At 37.1% G+C, this 21153-nt stretch overlaps 1 protein-coding gene across 1 annotated transcript; it reads right to left on the reverse strand.

Annotated features, from left to right (window-relative positions):
* Positions 1 to 1438: 1438 nt before the first annotated feature.
* On the reverse strand, positions 1439 to 18483 carry LOC135687296 (uncharacterized). The gene is made up of 6 exons (XM_065203824.2): positions 18324 to 18483; positions 10658 to 10819; positions 8393 to 8456; positions 5842 to 6125; positions 4895 to 5153; positions 1439 to 4261 (listed from the first exon to the last, which is right to left on the reverse strand). The coding sequence occupies exons 1-6, from the start codon at positions 18378 to 18380 to the stop codon at positions 3420 to 3422; spliced, it is 1668 nt and encodes a 555-aa protein (XP_065059896.2). The 5' UTR covers positions 18381 to 18483; the 3' UTR covers positions 1439 to 3419.
* Between the last annotated feature and the right edge of the window lie 2670 nt (positions 18484 to 21153).

Genomic DNA, 21153 nt, shown 5'->3' on the forward strand with positions numbered 1-21153 from the left:
GTGGCTACAACAAACGCTACAACAGAAGTAGACGCCGTCAAGTGAGGCAGTAGCGAAACAGAGGCTCATGGAGTAAGTCTAAGTAGACGCCCTGCTAATTTGCCAAGGCAATTTTCACCGTGTGGGTTGGTAAGCTCAAAAACAAAATATCCAACATGTTAAATACTTTTTGGTATCGCTCCATTTTGATTGACATCTGCAGTGGGGCGAGCAATTTCTCTTACGATTGTAGGTGTGATGCGCATGTGCTTATTCAATCTTAATCAATTTTAACTGCAAATTTGTAATACAAAGTAATACAAAGGCAAAAGACAAGTTAAAAAACACAGAAAGGGAATGAAAGAAGTTTGATTTATCTAAAAGTATAATGGCACTGGAAATGAATGGAATCGGCTTCCTAACTCTCAACTTTTTGCAGTGATAAAATATTCAAAATTGAAAATCTTTTCAGGTGTCTTTGAGTAGAAGTCTTCTACATGTTTTGACCTTTTAAAATGCAGGTTCCTTATAAAGTGGCTGCTTTAAAAAAGTTCTTACGTGACTAAAAGTTAGTCTTGGGTATGCTCTATTTGTAAAATTGGCTTTACCTGTTTGTAAGGAGTGTTTTCGTGCAGTAAAAAAACGGGGTTTAAAATGCTTCATTCGCCACTTTGAACTTTGAACAATCAAACTGATTGGTCCAAGAGTGAACACGGGGTTGTGATGGTTGTGAACGCTTTCAAAAAGTTCAATTTAACCCATACACAAGAAGGCGGATTAGAAAACAGAGAGTGAAGTTCGCGTTATCAAAAAAATCCGGATACGTGCTGACCAGGCCTAAATTTAAGCGCAGGTGGACAGGAAATTTGTGGCGCAACAAAGGCTGCTATCGGTTGAACGTGATCTGATCAAAATCCTCAAATTGAAAAGACGTGAATTACTTAATATCAGGATATCCCCAAACAATTCTTAACATTACAAGCAACTGTACCTCTAGGGCTGTTGAACCATTTTTGCTCGCCGTCATTTTTACTTTAAACAAATTAAGCGTATAATTTTATAGGTGCGCGGAGCATGCTCTAAAGCCAACTTCGAAATTACATAGACAGATCAGTGCCTCCTCGGCCTTTGTTTTTCCCAACATTTTCAAAAAGGGAAGTGCCCACTGCTGGATGACAAATCTTTGTCTTAAAGATTTGGACAAAGTTGTTCTTTTCAATATCGTAAGAATTTCATTATCTATTGTACGGATATGGTACATCAAATCCAATATCCTTAGCAAGAAAGGCAAAAATTTGATGGTTTTGGAATAACAACAGCTGACACGCATCATTCTAGTTTCTGGGAATGACGCATGCTGCCAATCGAGAAGTATTACAAAAGGTCACCATCACGTTCCATAAAGTAGATGGAATATTACATTTTTTTCTGTAGACGAAAGAAAGAAAAACAACAAACGTTCCACTTAGGTAGACATGTTTCTTCAGCATTTCCAAAGGCAAGGTTCTATTGTATACAAAACTATATGAAATATAAAAATACTGTACAAAACTTTATAACAAACTACTAATACATGGAGTGGTAGAATCACAATTTACAGATATTAACTTTAAAAAAAAAGTTTTTAACGTTAATCCACACTTATCGCTCATTTGCGATCAAATTTAAGATTTAACGGAACTTTCAGGAATACAACTAAAATACATTTTCTTTAGCTGACCCTAGGTAAGAGAATAATGTAACGAAAGGATACACCAAAATATGGTCGAGGAATGACAGCACTGAAAAGTCACACAAATACAAAATAAAAATGCTCCTAAATTTCAGAGCATTGCTTTGTAAATTTCTTCAGGAAAAATTCAAGACGACACAACTTTATAAAAATGGAATCACAAGTTACTGATAAAAATTTCTAACCATTATAAAAAGTCTACATCTTGAATCACAAAAACCAACGTTACAAAAATACCGAGAAAAAATTACATTGCAGGTCATAATTCAGATAAAAATGAGTCTACTTCTTCGACTGAAACAAGTGGCCTAATATTCCAAGCACAGTCACATTATTGAGGTATGATGACAATCTCTAAGCAAATCTGAACATCATCTCATGCGATGTAACTATGCTGATTATCCTAGATGACATGAATCTTATAGATTTTCAAGGAAAAATAATCATAACGAAGGGAAATCTAGCCCAAAGGTCGTCGTTTACTCCAAAAGTAAAAACTAGTCAATATTAATCTGAAATTATAGATAAAAACACGAGAATGAATATCAACGCTAAACACATCACAAACCTCACAAAAACTCGATAATGAGATCATACATATCATTCTACAGAAGACCGGTACCATTTTGTCTTTGGAAATTATTAGGGGCGATATAAAGAACAGAGGTTTCATTCAAATATTTTGGCATTACGCCAAACCCAGTAAAACTAATGAAATGCTGAGATATTAGATGAGTTTGCCACCTCGGTACTAATCCAGCAACGATGTTTTGTCAAAGGCAATCAATAAACGAGATTGTTACTATTCTTAGAGCAAGCATATCTGAACCTAGATGGTAAGATCTACCAAAATGAACGTCTCTTCAAGCGAACATACAGTTTCCATGAAATGCGAACACACTACGACAACTCCCATTCTATATCGATTTTCTATAATGAAATTCCCAGGTATTGTCACTGAAAAACGAACATTAATTTTGAGAAAAGGTGGGCTACTTTGTAATCCAGGTAAATCCAGACTAATTGAAGATTCCCCTTTTTCTCGAAGCTTTTGTCCTAAGATAGCCAAAAATTTGAATGGGCAAAAGTACCTGAGTTCTACCGAAATACCTCACAATGAAATGACTGTGTAAGATGTTGTTATTTTATTAACGAATACAATAGCCATTTGTCGTTGTTTACCAAAATGGTTGGCCAACATAAATTCAACTAAATTGACGTAAAGACAATAGTCTTTGTGAGTAGATAGTATCATTGTTGGTCACGTACCTGGAATGCTGTTCTTCGTTTTCGTTGGTTTTTGCTGACGACCGAATAGGCACTCTTTTAAAGAGCTAGCTTCTTGAAGTTGTCTAACCATATGAATCCGTGTTTATGTTTTGAGTGACTTTAAGGGCAAAGGTACGCCTGTGTTAGAAAATCCAGGTGACGATACAGCCCTGGTGATGTAATAGCGATAATTCAAAAGCGATCACAGACAACGAAGCACGATATGGAATCAAAATTACACTCCCCTTGAACGTAAAAATCACTTTGTTGAGACATGAACACTTATATTGTCGCTCTTGTAAACCTGATACCATCATATATTCTTCATACTGCATGGCATGCAGAACGTTATAAGAAATTCCGAAGTTTCAGCAAGCTCAAGAGTGAAAATGAGCCTCGAGAACTGTATCATCTTACACTGCAGTGAGACTGCTTGTACCTATTTGGAACATTCTCCGGGCGTCTTCTTGTGGCGAGTTAGCATTGCAGCATGCACAAAGGTCTTACCACAGTTCTGACATTCAAAAAGTTTCTCTCCACCGTGAACTTTCATGTGATTACTTAGGTTTACAGATGAACTAAAAGATTTTGAACAAACACCGCATTTATACGGTCTCTCTGGGTTTTCTGGGTGTACATCAGCGCCTTGTTGTTGAGCCCTATCGTAGTTGTATTGTCTTTGAACTTCAGGCCCACACGAGTGACCCTGAGATTGTAGTTTATCAACAAAAACTTTGCCACAGCTTGTGCATTTCCAAGCATCCCAGGCCGCTTGTTGGGGTTTATCTTCGTGAAAATCTCGTGATATAGTGGAGGTCGGCGGAAGTACACTGGGTTTAGAAACAAGGCTTTGGCTTGAACTGGCAGAAGGTCGTACGGTCTGTGTTGCACTCGAAGGGTGCATGTATGCGCTAGATCCGTGAGGTATTGTCATCGGTATTTGGGCTTGGTATCGGCTTTCGTGCGGGTGCGGTATTCGATTTTCCACGTATGTCGATGCCACAGCAGCTGGGGTCAGTCGTGAGTCATACACATGTAAACCTGGTGCTTGACTGAGTAAGGGAGGATGGACAGGCGGGCCACTCTTAGTTGATGATGGTTGGCCCTGACTATGAATAGACAGGGGTTGTGGAGATACTTGCGGAATTCCCCTATACTGTTCAGTGTATGGTTTTGGTGGTCCGGATGAGGGCTGTCTGATAACCGGGGTAGTGGTGGTTGTAGCTTTGGCTGGGTCTACTTCTGCCAGTTTTATTGCAACTTCAACTGGTGCTTGAATGCCTTGAGCAAAAACCAGTCAGTTATTACCATCAAGTGACAATAATTACGCGTCAGCCAGACGAAATAAGTATCAAAGTCACCAAAACAAGAGATTCAAAGACCTAAAACGATTACACTACTCTCCATCATACGCAGGATAAAACCTCAATATTCAAAATTTGAACAGAACAGACATCATTCAATTGTATTTGAAGAACAAAAAAAATTATTACTTATCAGAAAAATATCATCTTCACCTCCATCTCATATCCTCCAGAATACGAGAAAGCTTTTTTAAATGGATATAGTACAAAACGAATATTTTAAAGGTTAAAAAGGACTGGTTTGATAATATATTTGTCAAAACCACTAAACCACTACTGTTAATTGACGTTTTCTATTAAATGAAACCAGAGAGACCACTTCGAAAATACTTTTGAAAGTAAACGATGCTAAACGACAGGTAAAACCTGACTAGATCAAAAATGTGCCTTTGCATGCTTGATCGAGAATGTGGACATGCTACTAGTTTACTTCTCGATCATATAAATAAGAATGAAGACGTTTTTTCTTAAAAATATCCTTTTTTTAATGCCAGACTCCCTTAAACGTGAACGGAAACTACAACGACCACAACACAATGACATCACTTACTTTCAACAGAGCAGCTAGACATGTCTCGGATCTCCAAAGGTAGCCCAAAAAAATGGGGATATTTTTCATCGTACCAAACCATCAGCTCTGACCCAACTGGAATATCTTTGAACGCACGGTAGTATATGCTGCCGTAGTACTGGAAAACATATAAATTTTGCTCGCCTTTGTGTCTGGCACATTGTATAAAACGCATCCAGCTGGAGACATTCTCATCACTTGCGTCCAGAAACGAGCACAAACGACCGTTTTCGTAGATCTATAAGTTAACAAACGTAATCAGCCAGGAGTTCCTACAAACAATCCGCAAATCGATTTTGAAACTAGGACATTATGAAATGTAGAGAGCTTCTTGATGATAAGAAAGAAAATTATTTAACCTAAGTAGAAGAATCATTCAGATTGAATCCAGCGGTTTTTTTCTTCAATATCATCTGACAGAAATTCTTACAGACATAACAAAATCATGGGCATGCAAATTCTTACAAATGGCTGACCATACGAAAAAGTTCCGTGGTTACCAGGTCAAGGTCAAGGTCAAGGTCCTCCTATGTAATAATATTTCAAGATAGCAAAGAAACTACAATTAAAAAATCGAATGCTTTAAGCTTTCATTTGTCAATGATTTTTAAGGGCATGAAACGTTAAAAGGTGACTATATACATATATATTACATATTTCTTTTTTATTCTAAATTGATCATATATTGTCAAAATTGAGATGCTAAATGTAAATTCAAACCTTTTCAATCACATAACCATTTCAAAACAAAAAGGACATAAGCTATGTATAAATAAAAACCAAGGAAAAAGGAGGGGGCTTAAATTACCCAAGAAATAGTGGTAACAGGATTGAAAAGGTAACAAGGTCAACAACAGAAGTACAAAACGTCATAAAATATTCCTAAATATTGTTCAAGAAGATAGAAATTCATCTATTAATCCTACCTCCCACATAAAGTTTTGCTGTTGCGGTCTGCTAAGGCCTTCCTCGACCGAAACTTTTCTTCCTTCATAAGGCCCAATCCATGTTCCAAGTGGAATGAAGTGCCTTGCAAACACTCCAAATCCAGCCAATGGTAGACTAGATACACACAGACCAACTTCATCAGGAAACGTTGAAATCGCGTATGACTTTTGACTTCCTGGTAGAGTTATCGATGGCCTAACCACGTGAAGTGGACCGTGAGCAGGACAATCACCAAACCGTATTTCCTGGCACATATCACACCCTGAGAAACGAAAAGGAGATTATCGGATAAGTGTATGACAAAAAGGTTCAAAAGTCCAACGAAGGTCACGATGTGCTGCTGGGCATTAACTAGATATGGTTAAATGACTGATAGTTACGTTAGTAACCCTTTGGGTAAAACTCAGTCATTTCTGCAGGCAAAGGAAATAACTTGATGGTTAGGATAAAGATTTGCATAAAGGTTGTAGCCTTTGTCTTATAGGAGTACAGATCGGAATTGATACCCTTTTTAACGTGAATTCTTAGTATTGCCCTCCTACAAACTACTCGATTTATGAAGTTCACGCAAGTCTCCCAATCATTTAGTGAAAAGAAAAGGTAACTTGTATAAGCACCTTTATGACATTCGCACAAAAAGAATCTAGGTGATAAGGAAATAAATTAGCAAGGTGCTGTGCACATTTTTGTTTCCTTTAACCACAGTCCTTTTGTTAGATGGATTATTTTATTAAGAAGGAGACTTACGAGAATCTCAGGAAACTGAAAGGAAAAAAAAGGCAAAAACGGCCCAAATATTATTTAAAAAATGAAGGGCCTTGTGAAAAACCACAGTAGACAAAGAGTGAGAAAGGTAGATTAGAAATGGTTTCTGTTACTCTGACACCTCTGATAATCGTCCCGGGGCGATAACTTAATTGAAGAAAGTTGCATCCAGGAAATTTCTACCCCCTGTTAATTCCAAATACCCGTTTAACTAAGGATTGTGCATAAGCTGCATATAAATGTCATAATTTAGCATTTTTATAACCAGCATAGAATAGGTTTAAAATGACGATAAATTTGGGAATAATTATCTGAGAGCAATTTACAAAAGCGCTAAACTAGAGAGCAAAAATCAACATAAATAATTAGTGGCAACACGAGGCAACTTTAGCAATAAAAGGGTAGTGGAAAATGTAATGCAAAAAATCGAAATTCCTGTGCCAAACGTTGCTCCGATGAGACCCAATTCCCATTTCTATTTACCACAACATCACGGCTTTTGTATTTATCAACCAGTTTCTACAGGTAAACGAGTGGCGCCTTAGGATATGAGCTTATTAGCAATGGATCTGCACCTAGAAAAGGGGGCTTCCCGAAACAAATCTCTCGGATCTTTCCACGTCATATCAGTTTTTGTTGTTTTAGCTGCCTGATCATATCATATTTCGAAAAAGGAAATAAATCAGAACGTTCAAAGATCGTTTGTGAATTGTAAGACACACAGTTCCACCTTGTTGAACAGAAAGTAACAGATGAAAATGGTATCAGATCGGGGGTGCAGCATGTATGTCTGTTTAGGGAGAACAAGAAATTTGAATCTGGGTATCCTATCTAAGTACAACGAATCATGCATGATCTTTGCATGGCATTGCGATTTACAATTCTTTTCAATTTATAATCAATCAGACCTATTTATATGATTTTTTACTTCAGCAAGGAAAATATTCCTTAAATTTCTTTTCGATTAAAAACACTTTTTAAAAATGTAAACGAATATATGATTCTCAGAACCAGTAAGTAGTTGTTTAAGAAAGAATGGCTTGGAAACAATTCACGAGTTCCTGTAGTTGCGATACGGTGTAAAGAAGAAATAAGGCAGCAATTAATTCAACAAGTGTAAAAGCTTCTTGGATGAGAGTCGCGATGAAAATGAGTTTCAAGGTAACAGTAGAAGAACTTTTTTATTTTGTATAAGTGAAATAGAACAGTGTTCAAATATCTTGTCCTATTTGATTACTTATGAATAGCTATGTTTCTGTTTGCTTCTAAAGTTTCGAAAATCTCGTCTTCGTCAAACGATTCCTTTCAATGAGATGAAACTACTTTCGTTGTTCGAAAATAAGTGTGGTATAATATCTACCACAAATATGAGGCTTTTCATAAAACCAATGGATCGGTAAAAAGAGAACGAAAATGCGAAAGAAAGTAAAATACACTCAGATAAGCCATGGTGTTCTTAATATTGTTCTTATATATCAACACTGATTCTTCTGCATGTGCTCACTTCAATTGTTTCAAAAACCACTAAAAGGCTGTTTTCAATGACATTTTAGTAGCACCGTTGGCTGGCTGATAAAAACTGTTCTGTTTTCAAAAACACATTGCTCTTTTCTACTAAGTCTTCATCTGAGGCTGAGCATGATTTTACGTTGTGCTGAATTGTTGGCAAATTGAGCTCCGGTGTCCTTTTGAAGCATGGTTTTATTAACATATGACTGAATATGATAAAGCAAAATCAAAATGGTTGGCAATGATTTCACTCACATTTAGCTGGCTTTGACTTGTCCTCGGCATTACCATCACTGTTTTTGCTTTCTATATGCACAACCTACAAAAGAACGAAAAAAGCATATACATTGTAATGGACTCAAGAAATAGGGGTGGAGAAGTATCGTACCATTGGGCTATTGGTCCCGTACCATTGGACTATTGGTCCTGGAAAATATTTCATCTCCTAAAAAATCCCAAGATAATTCATAAGTCAATACCAAACCCTTGATAGAAAAGAGCCATCAAAATAAAAAGGCGAAACACTGAAAGCTGTTTAAGCTAATACAACTACAATATAGTATTAGAAATGACATTTAAGTGGATAATTCAGTCTAGATATTATTATCCATCCATTAATTGAATGGTTCTTTTCAGGAATCCACTACAGTTCAATCCAAATTTGTAAAATATTGAATTTGGTGTTTTCCTCAATTAAATCATTTTGCTGGGTAATTGCTTCTGGCAAAGTAGGGCAGACCAGTGAGGCTATGCATGGCAAATTTTTGGCCGAGCCTTTGAGGCAGCAACTTAACGGGCATACTTCTATATCAAAGAACAGTTTCTTTGCAAGTAAAAGTGACATATTTCAAATTAAGAGACAAAGTAGCATTATATCTTTTAAAAGTATTTTTTAGAAAAAAATGTGATAAAATCAAGTAGTTAGACAGGTATTTCCATTTTGAATCCTCATAAAATCGTCTATTTCCTAGAGATAGTTATCTTCCCTACAACAGTGGAGCAGAAATTTTTAAACCCCGTTTACACGAGAGAAACAGGATCGATCCAGTTTGCCGTAATTTTCGCTAGCGTTTACACGGGGTCGATCCCAAAACATTATGTGTTTACACGGAATCGATCCTAGATCGGTCCTTAGGGAGGAACAACGCACATGCGTATTGCTTATGTCATTAGCAACACAAAGAAGATAGCGTTGATAGCGCCAAGTTTGTAGGAAGATTCCCACCTTTTCGAGCGTTTACACGAGACGGGATCGATCCCAAACTGGATCGATCCAAAACTGAAACGCTTTCCAAAGCGAACCCAAATTAGCACGGATAGCGGATCGATCCCGAGCGTTCCCGTGTAAACGAAAGGCCGATCCGTACCAGTTTGGGATCGATCCCGGCCTGGATCGATCCCGGCCTGGATCGATCCCGTGTAAACGGGGTCTTAATGCCTTATTTACGATCCTAAAAAGACAAAAAATGTTTCCACCCCCGTACAATATACAAGCACAATGAGCCTCGCTTCAGAATCGAGACCTCGGACCAAGTTACAATACACGCGATAACTCTTGAAATGAAATACCAGTCTTGTGCAAACTTTTTATTATATCCTCTCTTCTCGGTTTCCGATCTTCAAATCTATTGAAAGCCTTGTTGGGTTACCTTGTATTTGAACTCTTGAAGTGATAGTGAAATTGTATCACAAGAAAAATCGATGTGCCTAATCCCACTGAGATTTCTATGTCTTTCTATGCAAACTCTTGGTCACTTTTTGTCATTCGCTGATTGAGTCAGGGCTTCAATGAAGTAGAATATTAAATTTTTGCTTGATGTAATATTATCTGACCCAAAATTTCCTCTGTTCTGAATTTCTTTCTTATATTTCATAGTTCGAGTCAAATTCGCTAACACTTGATACTCTGGAATCTTTTTAAACACGAAACAATGTCTCGGGTATAATGTCCCTTTGCAGGGAAAATCTCATCGTATATCATTTCATAAAATTTTGAAAACATTCTCCGCCGTAGCCAATACAAAAGCAATTATTTATATAGTAATTAAAGAAGATTGTAATGGGAGTGAAAAAATTAAGTACACTTTCAGGGCTTCATGAAGAAGAACAAATAGACCTGAAAGTAGATCTTGGTAATTCCATTTCATCTTTTCTACCTGCCTTAAAATGTTATACATTCAATCATCTAATAAACTGATGTTGACTTATTAATATACATCACACTATCGTTCATACGTTTATATTCTAATGTTAGCCATTCATTGCACATAAAAATAGGCCTTCGTATCCTTCCTACTTTTTCAAAGTGTCTAATATTTTACGCAAAAACCACATTTCTGGAGATCACAGATCATACCCTGTTGGCTGACAGTGGCTGATGTTGGCTGGCATTTAATATGTCCCCAGTAATACACCCATCTCGCCCCTACCCAAGCGGTTCCATTCTTTCATCAGGAAATTTAAAGAGAACTGTTGAGATGTGCCTAATTCTAAGAAATAAAAAGTCTATATTCTAGCTACCTGCAGGTCCTGTTTGCCGTAGAGACAGCGATCGAGATCTCTGGAAGTGAAGTGAGACCTCGGTACCATGTACGGTTGGTGTCGTGACGTCATTAGGCTTTGTCTGACCATCGCATTTTTACGGTACAAATCTCTCTGTTCTGGAGCGGGCCATGCTAAATTCTGAAAAAATTAGAAATCTCATTGCGTATATGAAAGATAATTCGCCTAAAATAAGTGTGGATTTGATTCACTTAGTGGAGTTGGAAATTGAAATTGTGGAACTGTAATTGTAGAAAGTGTGGATATGTAAATAGTGCATTTTCTTAAAAGTGCAGCATAAAATACCAATCGAAACGCCTAAGATAGAATTAGGAACATCTTTTTCAATGCAAAGCGAAAGCCCAATCCCAGCCAATGTGAGACCTTGCTTATTTCGAAACTTCAAAACTCGAAGCTTCAGTACATGCGGAGAAAACTCAATTGCGCTTTATGATATTGTCGTGTTGTTTTGAAGAAATATGGACTCGGTATACATCTTCAACTTTAAGACATCATCTCAAGTTAGTTTCCTTTACGACTTACTTAAAAAAAATACTGAGCCTAAAGACCGAGACCGAGATTATGATTTCCTGCCCGTTATGTATTTTGGGGTTTATGTAGATTCAAATAGATTTCAGAAAAAGTTGCAAAACAATTCAACTAAGGTGTTTTAAATTGGAGAAGCATTAGAAAGATTCCTCTGAAGGCTAAAGCAGTTGAACGATAATAAGCCTCTCGGTGGTATCTGGGAGGAACATTTAATTGGGAACTAATAGGGGCTATAGTCCTCCCTAACTTTTTTGCAATCATCGGTTCGAAAATGTTTTTAAAGTTTACACTAACGAACCCATTAAAAGCAGTTCTTCTTGACTGGAAACCCGTTTTTGTCTTTTTCATAGTGCTTTAACTTGTTTGATCAAAGAAAAATTTTTATTCCATCTAACTCGGTTTTGTATTTTCATAGTAATTGAAATCTTCTCTGAATCGTTATGTTTAAGAATAAGGACAGAAAGAAGCAAATGATTTCCGATGTTTCAAAGGGTGTGTCCGTAAAAATCTAGGGCAAGCCCCCAAGCTCCAGCCATTCCCCTATAGGCTGGTGGGTGGTGTTTGCGTTACCAACAAGATGGGGAGAAAGATTGTGTTTTCAAACTACACGAAAAGAGAATAAAAAGAGACAAGCACAATTTGTACATAAGTGAGAGAAGAGATTATTTGCCATCCGTAACGAGATTCTCGTTCATAGTATCGAATTTTTTGAAGAAAAGATTTGATGACAAAGAATTTGATAGGCTAAATGCAATTAAAATGAATCACTCAGCTTTTGCCCCGGACACAAATAAGCAAAATTTATTCAATCGTGTATTGAAATTCGAGAAATAAATGACTAAAGATCACAGAGATCTGAGACTTGTTTTCAGAGGAATTCTACCAGGCGAGACAATGGCACGCATTCTCGCAGCAGACCCTAAATCTCCCGATGTAGAGAGGCTGACTCCCATCTACAAAAAGATAGTAACAGGTTGGCAAAGCAAGCAGTATAGCTCCAGAAACACTTAAGAAATATATGAATATCGCAAGTTTCGAGTTCCGTGAACAACTACAAAGATATGGCTCCAAAAAACCAAAACCACTAGAGTCTGGGAAGCAAGACTGATTTAAGTTGGTTTTCGAAGAAGAAAGGAAAGAAATAATAACTTTTACAGAGATCCAAACAAACCATGTCAAAGGGTTTCCTTTCGATAACTTTTTGCTCACAAGCTAAGACATCACTATATGTTGCTAATTTTCTTATTAACCCAATCCATATACTGTAGAGAATTAGCTTCTTATGCTTCATTCATTCAAAATTTGGCCAATTAAAACATTCTATTTGCACTATAGTGGCAGTTTCTATATTTGCCACGCCCATTTTGCCAATTGCAGCAAAGAACCACGCCCAATTTTTATGAAAAAATGTGGATCTGTAAAAATTTCTTATTTTAGGCCCTGTATTCCAAAGAAATTTTCCGTTAAAGTAATTCTTTGAAAATTTACTGGTCTTTGCGTCATCAAACCTTACAATATGTCTTCTAATATCTTATATCCTACGCATAACATATTAAAAAAGATATTGCAGGCACCTTTTGCAAAACAGTTTGTGCTCGCAGGCACAAAAGATTTGTAGGGAGTCCTGTACTTTGGCAGAATTTACCTTTGAAAACCCACGTTAGTGTTCTGCCAAGACATTTGGAAAAGATCCCAGACGAATGGACAGTATCATTATAATGGAATGATATTCAAAATAGTTTTCGTTTGAAACCTTATGATCATCTACCTACAAACAGGATATCCAGATCGGTTCTTTGAAAGAACGTCTTAAATGACAATGAAAGGAGATACTGCACAAAAGGTTTGGGAAAAGACATCAAGTAATTTAGGACTCGACATCTGAGACAAGTGATCATATTTCAATGGACACCAAGCGTTATTGCTTGGTAAGTTCTAGAAGACTCTTATCGTTAGGACGAGGACCGTGCGGAAAAAGGACGAGGACCGTGCAGAAAAAGGACGAGGACCGTGCAGTTTCTTTTCTCTATCTGCCCTTTCTGGCCTCTACTGTCTATTTCCATCAACTCAAATATGCAAGCCTCCAGTCTAGAGACTGTGATAACCAGGATATCTCATTGCCTGTGAGCAAAAGTTTAGTATTCTAAAAGTCTCTGGCGTAAACAAATTATCTTTGGACTTCATTTTCGTTGATTCTCTTTCGACAATTAATTCTGCTAAATTCTCAAAAAACAGCTATTGCTTCTCAACATATTTCTTTTTTGATGAGTTCTCTGAAAATCTCTTCTAATAATCGCAAAATCATAATTGTCGTCCTCTCCGTGAAAAGTGTCATGGCTTCCCTAGGATTTATTCCTAGGTTTTGATCTGTTAATACCTTTTCTGCCACAGTCAAACACGACAGACCTTCGGCACGCCAACTCTATGTAAGACCAGAATTCGCCTGCCCAATAGTTCTCTTGTAACAAAAAGTATAGACCAAAATTCAGATTATAGTGAAAAAAAAACTAAATCTACTTTCGTTTATCGTGTAGCATTAAATTTCGAGTGATAAAGGGATAGCTTGAATATTTGTTTTCAAATATACCAGTTTGTGCTGCCTATATGAAATACTCACAAATCAATCAAAGTTTTTTTAATAGCTAACTCCAAGTACTTATTTTTACGTAAAATACTGTCACAAAAATACAGTGGCGAAAAAACTGTGACGAAAATACTGTGGCCAAAATAGTGTGGTGAAATACTGTGGAGTTTCAAAATATATTTAAGGAATTGAAAGGCATCTAAATAAAGGTTTAGTGACAATGTCAAGGAACTTGGAATTTCAAGGAAATTTCAAAGATAAATTATAGCCATTTGTAAATATTTTAAGAAAAACAGCTCTACGAAGTTTATGAAAGAAAGTAAGTTTTAAAAGAGAATCCATCTTGTTGCTTCTCATTTCTTTAGAAAAGGGAGAGTCTAAAATAACTATCATTAACAGCCCAAGACCAGGACTAAATTTAACTTTTTTCTACGGGATCGTTTGCTGGGGAGAGTACTCGGGGGGTAAACTATCCCTAATTTTGGACGGGAACGTGCAATTTTGGTTAAAATTTTGGACCCGTAATTCCGCAAATGTCTGAAAAATTGTGACCCATAATTCCGCAAACATGATGAGAACTATACCCATAATTCTGCATCTTTCTTCAAATGGTACCAATAGTTCCGCACAAATTTCGAAAACTGATACCGATAATTCCGCGTTTTTCAGAAAAAGGTACCCCTAAATAATGGCACGTCCCCGAACCTTCAAATATGTTAAGGTACCCCCCAAGGGAGAGTGTTATCAATTTTACGGACTCTTGGCAAATTGTTTTAAATGTTACGGATTTTGATCTTATTGAAGGATTACGGTGTGAAATTAGTGCCACTGCGGATCTTGTGTCGCTCTCGCTCCACACTGAAGGCGGAGGGAATAAAAGAGGTTTGTTGGCTTTCTTCGAATCCACAAAACCACCTATAGTATCGTTGACTACGCCATAGACATTCCCCCGTGTTGGGATTTCACATAACTGATAACTGCCACGGCAGTGAACAAGGAGATTTTACTGACAATAGAGCAATAACAGGGCTAGGTCGCACCTAATCTCTATTGTCCATTGTTCTGACCCACTCGCATGACAACGAAGAGTGGCGGGTTTAAAAGAGGAAAGATGTTATTAACTAGAAAGGAACTGGCATCAAGTTGCCTTCAATACAGTTTTATAAGAATTTGGGGGAAGACTTTATTTGTTCTAACTTTAGAATATGTAAATATTGGAAAATATGAGTATTGGGGGGGGGGGGAGTGGGGGATTGTTGTGAGAGAAAACACAAATTTGAAACTGAAAAGTGAAAAATGGCGTCAGGAATCACGTAAGCTTGTCAGCAACTATCAGAAGCACTTGGACTGAACCGATGAACCATGACTTCGTTTTCACAATCTAAACTTTCCTTCTAAGATTTCTTATTTGTTGCTTTGTCCTTTGAAAGGTCAATTTTTAATAGGTGAAAATCAAAATAATGAAATTTAATTCGCGCAATACAAAATTAGAGCAAATAAGGAAAACCTCCAATCTTGAAAAAGGGCAAAACTTTTGCCAAGACAGCAAATTTGCAGAATAGTAAATGAATCAACAGTTTCCATTATGTGACAGCTTCCATCAAGCCTTTAACACCATTTAAATTCTTAGGATGTACTTGACACAATGCCAAGCCCCCACCCCCCAAATACACTTATAAGAACCAGTAAATTAATGTTCAGGCTGACTGTTCTTAATTTTTTTTCGAAAATATGGGGCTGGATTGCTCTTAATTTGTTTTTAAATTAATAGGGTGTAAGCAGTGTGATTGCTGGATTCTCGCTCTAGGGGATGTTCAGGCCTCATTTGCCAACAAAGTGAGTGAGAGACAAGGGTGAGACAACCTTTATTTGCCGACGAGTTTGAATTTTCATCGAAAAAGCACCCATAAATGGCTAAAAATCTTCGTTTAAGAGAAAAAAGTTGTTCAAAATTGCATTTCAGCCTAGGCTTGTTCTTAATTTGTTCTTAACTGTTGACCAATTTTGAGGCTCGTGTTCTTATTGAAATGTTCTTATAAAAAAGAGTGTATACTTCGCGGCGCGGTCCATGGTGTACTGCGAAGCGTCGACTTTAAAATAAGGGATTTGAATGCACAGAAAAAAATTTTACAAGGTAAAAATAGTAATGCAGTCGCGAATAAGAACCTACATTAGTGGGTATACGGTTTGTGTGATGTTTGGATCCCGACAGGAACGTGTGAACAAGATCTTTAACACTGACACATTAAACCGTCATAACACTTACAGCATATTAAATTCTTATTCTAGCTCTACTCCAGTTATACAAAAAAACCATATGTCTCAGGACATGAAAAAGTCATATCTTTATGACAAAAAAAATCTCAGGTCAGGGTTTGAACCCACCAGTAGCCAATAGCGAAGAAAGATGGCACTCAATTTGTTGCCAAACCCCACCTAGGTATCAGGTTTCAAGTATTTAGGTGCATTGATTCTACACGTGACCGGCTCTATCACGAGTTCTAATTGTCTGCAAACCATCGTTTGAAGAAGAATTTAGATACCAATGCGCAAAAACTTAAATTTCTAAAAAAACATAGCGAGGGGCTATGCTAATTTCAAGCATTCACGGGCAATAACCAAACCGTAAGTACCATTCAAAAAGCTTGTTTAGATGAACCCTGGAGAAGGTGGGACAAGGCAGGATGTATGGACACGACGCCACGTTGGTTGCTTTATCGTTATCGTGGTTCTTTTTGTAAGCTACAAAATTTATTCAAAATAATATACATATATAAAGCTGGATAAATAGTTAAAAATATGGCTGACATGATATGTGTCATGAATCATGAAATAAAACATTGCGAAAGTAGCTCGAGAACAAGCAAAACAAATCTTTGCCGTGCACTCAGTTTCGGTCTAAATGCTTCAAGGTTGTGTCAGATGGATAATGCAGGCGACCAGTAGACTTACGCATTTAAAGTGATAAAAAAGAAGAATTTCTGTCCTAATTAGCATTTCATTAATTATAAACTGATCTAGCGATGTTTTCTAAAAAAAGTAAACTAACCAGATAGCGCTGTTAGGTTGTAAGTCAATGAATGCTAATGAAAAAGTTGTCAAAAAGCAATCTCTTAAAGCCAAAATGGTTAATTTCTCCTTCAAAAATACAAAAAGTAAATGCTTCAATTCATAACCTTGCAAACAAAGGATTGAGAACTTTTTTATCGATTAAGTTTATAAATTTGCCGAAGAAGAGGGCCCACGCTTGTTTTAGAAATAAATCATTACGAGAATGGCACAACCTTAGTGTACTGAAGCGAAAAAACAATAAAACAAAAATAACACGCAAATGCCTCACTTTAAAAGGATGATTTACTTCCATCGACATTTTGCAAATGTATGTGTTTCAATAAATTTACCAAATGAAAGGAACATCTTTATTTGCCCAAAGTTGATATGATTTTCCTTGCTTGCTGAGAAACTTATCTATGCCCTCGTGTAGTTGAAATATCGACTTCTCTTCTAGGGTCCTACTACAAAACTATTATTTCACTTATAATTTCATAATAAACAATTATTTCGATAAAATACGGAAAAGCCTTCAGGGTTGCATAATAGAGGGACTTGCAAATTGCACACACGGGTTGCCATATAAATATTTTTACGCAAGGCTAACTTAACCGAGCGTACGAGACAAGCCATGTGATAAGGAAAACAACACAAAGTTCGATCAACATTAGATGTTTATTTGCCAGACGACAGACGCTTCTTTCGTAATTCCAGACAAAAATTGCCCGGAACAAGAGTCGTTTGGGCTAATACAAAAAACCTAGCACTGCCTGTAGCAAAATGAAACAGTCCTTTTTACCTAAAACTTCCATCTTTATAAATCCAAAAATCAAATTGGCATATTATTTTAAAAACTTTATCATATCTTAAACAAGGTATAAGGAAATTAATACTTCGTTGTGCGACGGTGGTTTACGATTATATATCATTGTCAAATTATAAACACCAAGATGTGCCTAATTTTGTACTTTCGGGTCGGGTTCTGTATCTCAGCTTGAGCTTTACAATTCCTTTTGATCTGGTAACAAACATTTCTTTTTGATTCAAATAATAGGGGTATACAAGGAGAGTTCGGCAATTGCCTTGTCAAGATCTTTTTGGCGGGGAATGTGTACTATCGTTCCTAACGGTGGGTGAACCAGCCATAAAGTGTGACACCTAACCATCATGAAATGAATCAATATACACGACTTCAAACTAAAATGACACGCAAATCTGAAATAATCGATTTATAAGCCCAAGGCGGCTTTACGAAATCAAACAAGATGAAAAATAATGCAGATATCGTATACATATTGCCAAAAGCAAAAACAAACGTTCGTGGGTCACTGTCTGTTTAGCAGCATGGCAAGTTGTATTGGAGTACGGGCTGGCCAGTCTTTAGCTCAACACGATAATTACTAACAAAGCGATGCTATAGGAACGAATATCACCAACAAAGTAAAATAAAATCACTGTTACCTCAGGGCGAACATCATACTGCTTTATTTCAACAGAAATTGGCTTGGTTGATTGCATCTTCGATCGAGATAGTCATCAACAAGGAAAGTGGACATTTACGGTTCCGTTCATTATATCCAAAACCATATCTGCAGATGATAACCGCGGCTGACAGAGCAAAGGAGAACAATGCAACAATAGGTTTTGAAGAACTGAATACCAGGGTAAAATTCAGACCAATGGGTGCTGGAGCTTGCCCTGGAGTTTAGAGGGGTGTCGAATATTCTTTTACAGTGTTCAGCATTTTTTCTCCGGAAAAACTAGCTATATTTGTAAAAAGTTACTGCAGTGTTATATCTTCGTGGAAAAAACCAGTAATACGATTAAACAAAGGATTTTAAGCGCCATTGCTGAAAGAAACACTGAAGTAAATTAAAATTTGACGAAAAGCGGCAAATCATTAATTGAGTTCAACAAAATTATGCTTATACTTGTCTAAAAGAATGCGGTTGCAGCCCCTTTCAGCTCCAACAAGTAGAACATAATCTGCAAATTCCAATTCAAGTTTTCAGCATCCAAGTTTTTCGTACTCAAATCATTGTGAAACATTAAACAAACATTCATTGGCAAAACTATCACGATATGTATCGACAAACGAATAAATGATTCTGGCACTTTGGGGTCCGTGTTTTGAGCTTTAAATGGAGAGGAAGCAAGGAAATCACTGGGGCGATCAAAATGAAATTTGAGCAGCATGAAATTACAAGTTGATGGCTTCAAGGAATGCCAAACATGCCCGTTGTCTCCATTCAAAACCATATGACAATAGCGAACAAAGCCGATCTAAGATTCAGGGGGAAATGTCGATGATATTGCCTACAGCTTGTCTCGTGAGGTCGTCGTCGCAAACTACGATAACAGAACTGCTCAAGATCTTGTTTTGTTAGATACAGAAAGAGTATCTAAGAGCTATGAGAAAATTTTAATTTCTGATCAGTTTTATTACTCATTCTAAACTTGGAAAAATATCTTATTGTTCTGTTCCTCTCAAGTCTAAAGCCCAAAGACTACGGAAAGGTATTTCTCATATCTCTAGAGGCTTGTCCAACGCGTGGCCCGCGGGCCACATAGTAGCCCGTGATGTTGTCTAATGTGGCCCGCGCTTGGGTCGAAGTTGATCAAGAACTACACAGTATTTTTTTCAGGTTGTAAAAGAGAAATTGATTCATGTTGTTTACGAGATTGTTATTTCATATTACTTATGCGCACACGTACACTTGGCGACTTCCAGTTCAACGCAGGGAACCAAACCCTCTTTGTTGTGCCCAAACTATGAAATACGATCTATGAATGGAAGAGGGAGAGATAGTGAACTTGGTAAACGCAATTGCATATTATCGCGGACAACCGATTTTTCCGTAGCTCAGCAAAATGACTTTGTTATGTGTTTGATTTTGTTTGAAAAAATCGCAGTGCGGAAAGAATACGACATTGCTAGGCATAATAGCTAAAAATTCATCTTATGATAAGCTGGAAGGCCAGTTTCATGTTCATAAATTAGAAGTTTCTAGTCAACAATCTCTAAGGTGAATTTTTTCAGATTTCAGATTGAATTAATCAGATTTTTTCAGTGCGGGTTGTGCCACAAAAGTCAGCATGCCGTGATTTACTTTTCTTTTTGGGAGCACATACAAATATAAATAAACAGTGTTAAAATTGATGGCAGAAACAGATTAAGACCTGGCTCGAACGGGAATGGTTGCGTAATGTTCCAATGGCGTTCGAAATGTTTCAACAAACGGGAAATGAACCGTTCAGACAGGAACGGAACGATCACGTATCAATTGTTTCTTCTCTTCACGCAGAAAGACAATTTTTGTGCTAGAATTACAAGAGTTTACCAGTGCGCATATCAGTATTTATTTCCATATGAACAATACAAGCGTTTAGCCAGATTAGTAATATTTCTGCTTTTCGGATCATTCCACCTGTTCACACGGGAACGGAACAATTGCACACTGTTCCATTTTCCGTATCACTAAACGGAACGATTCAACGTGTTTCCACGTGCGCGCAACCCCTGAGTCACTCATTTCTTGGAATGGGACGATATGAAACGGAACGAGGACAAACAGACAATGCAGCGATAAACATATAAGCGCCCCCCCCCCCCCAGTTACTGCGTTATTCTGAAGGTGGCCCTTCTTGAAATAAGGTTGGACAACCCTGCAGTCTAGACTATACCTTTGGCACTCTTTTAAAAATTACGTAATGGATTTATAGATAGTGTCTATTGAGACAAATAATTGTCAAATAATTCTCTAACAACTTTTAAGCCGTTTAAGCCGTATTTCGTATTTCTAATCCCTCCACTCTTATAAGCCCCAAGCAGAATATACGCGTATTCAGCAACAGCTCTCCTCCCTTAACAATTTCTGAAAAAGTCAGCACCCAGGAAAGCTTAAAGATTTTACTGTATGTGTATGAAATTTTTTGTTAATAAATTGAGTTGTGCGTCATTTATTGTAGGTAGATCGTCAGAAAATGGTAATTTCCGCCTTTGGCATAAGCCCTTCATTTTAACAATCTTTTGTTTTCAATACACGAATTTTAAGAAACGATAGGTTCAACTTTTCGAACAAACCCTATCTGAACATGATCTGAATTTAAGAAGCCGAGAAGCTTTGTAATTTGCAATCATTCTCCCAGTCACTCAAAAGCTGTGACCAGTGGTGCAGTGCTATCAAAAACACAAGGGAGGCTCTTGCACAAGATGTTGCGAAAAACAACAGCAAAGCAGAAATTTTCCAATTTTCGTTATCAACATGGGCCTAGCTGTGACACTGAAGAT

This window comes from Rhopilema esculentum, chromosome 20 (genome assembly GCF_057945365.1).
Source record: "Rhopilema esculentum isolate cy_ngs chromosome 20, ASM5794536v1, whole genome shotgun sequence".
Taxonomy (NCBI): domain Eukaryota; kingdom Metazoa; phylum Cnidaria; class Scyphozoa; order Rhizostomeae; family Rhizostomatidae; genus Rhopilema; species Rhopilema esculentum.

What these genes read in the sequence shown, in the direction of transcription:
- LOC135687296 (XM_065203824.2), bottom strand. Translation starts at nt 18,380, where the DNA reads ATGCAATCAACCAAGCCAATTTCTGTTGAAATAAAGCAGTATGATGTT. An exon ending in AGTATGATGTTCGCCCTGAG is followed by an intron (nt 10,820 to 18,323) that starts GTAACAGTGATT and finishes TAATTTTTTCAG; the next exon opens with AATTTAGCATGGCCCGCTCC. An exon ending in GTCTAGCTGCTCTGTTGAAA is followed by an intron (nt 4,262 to 4,894) that starts GTAAGTGATGTC and finishes TTTTTGCTCAAG; the next exon opens with GCATTCAAGCACCAGTTGAA.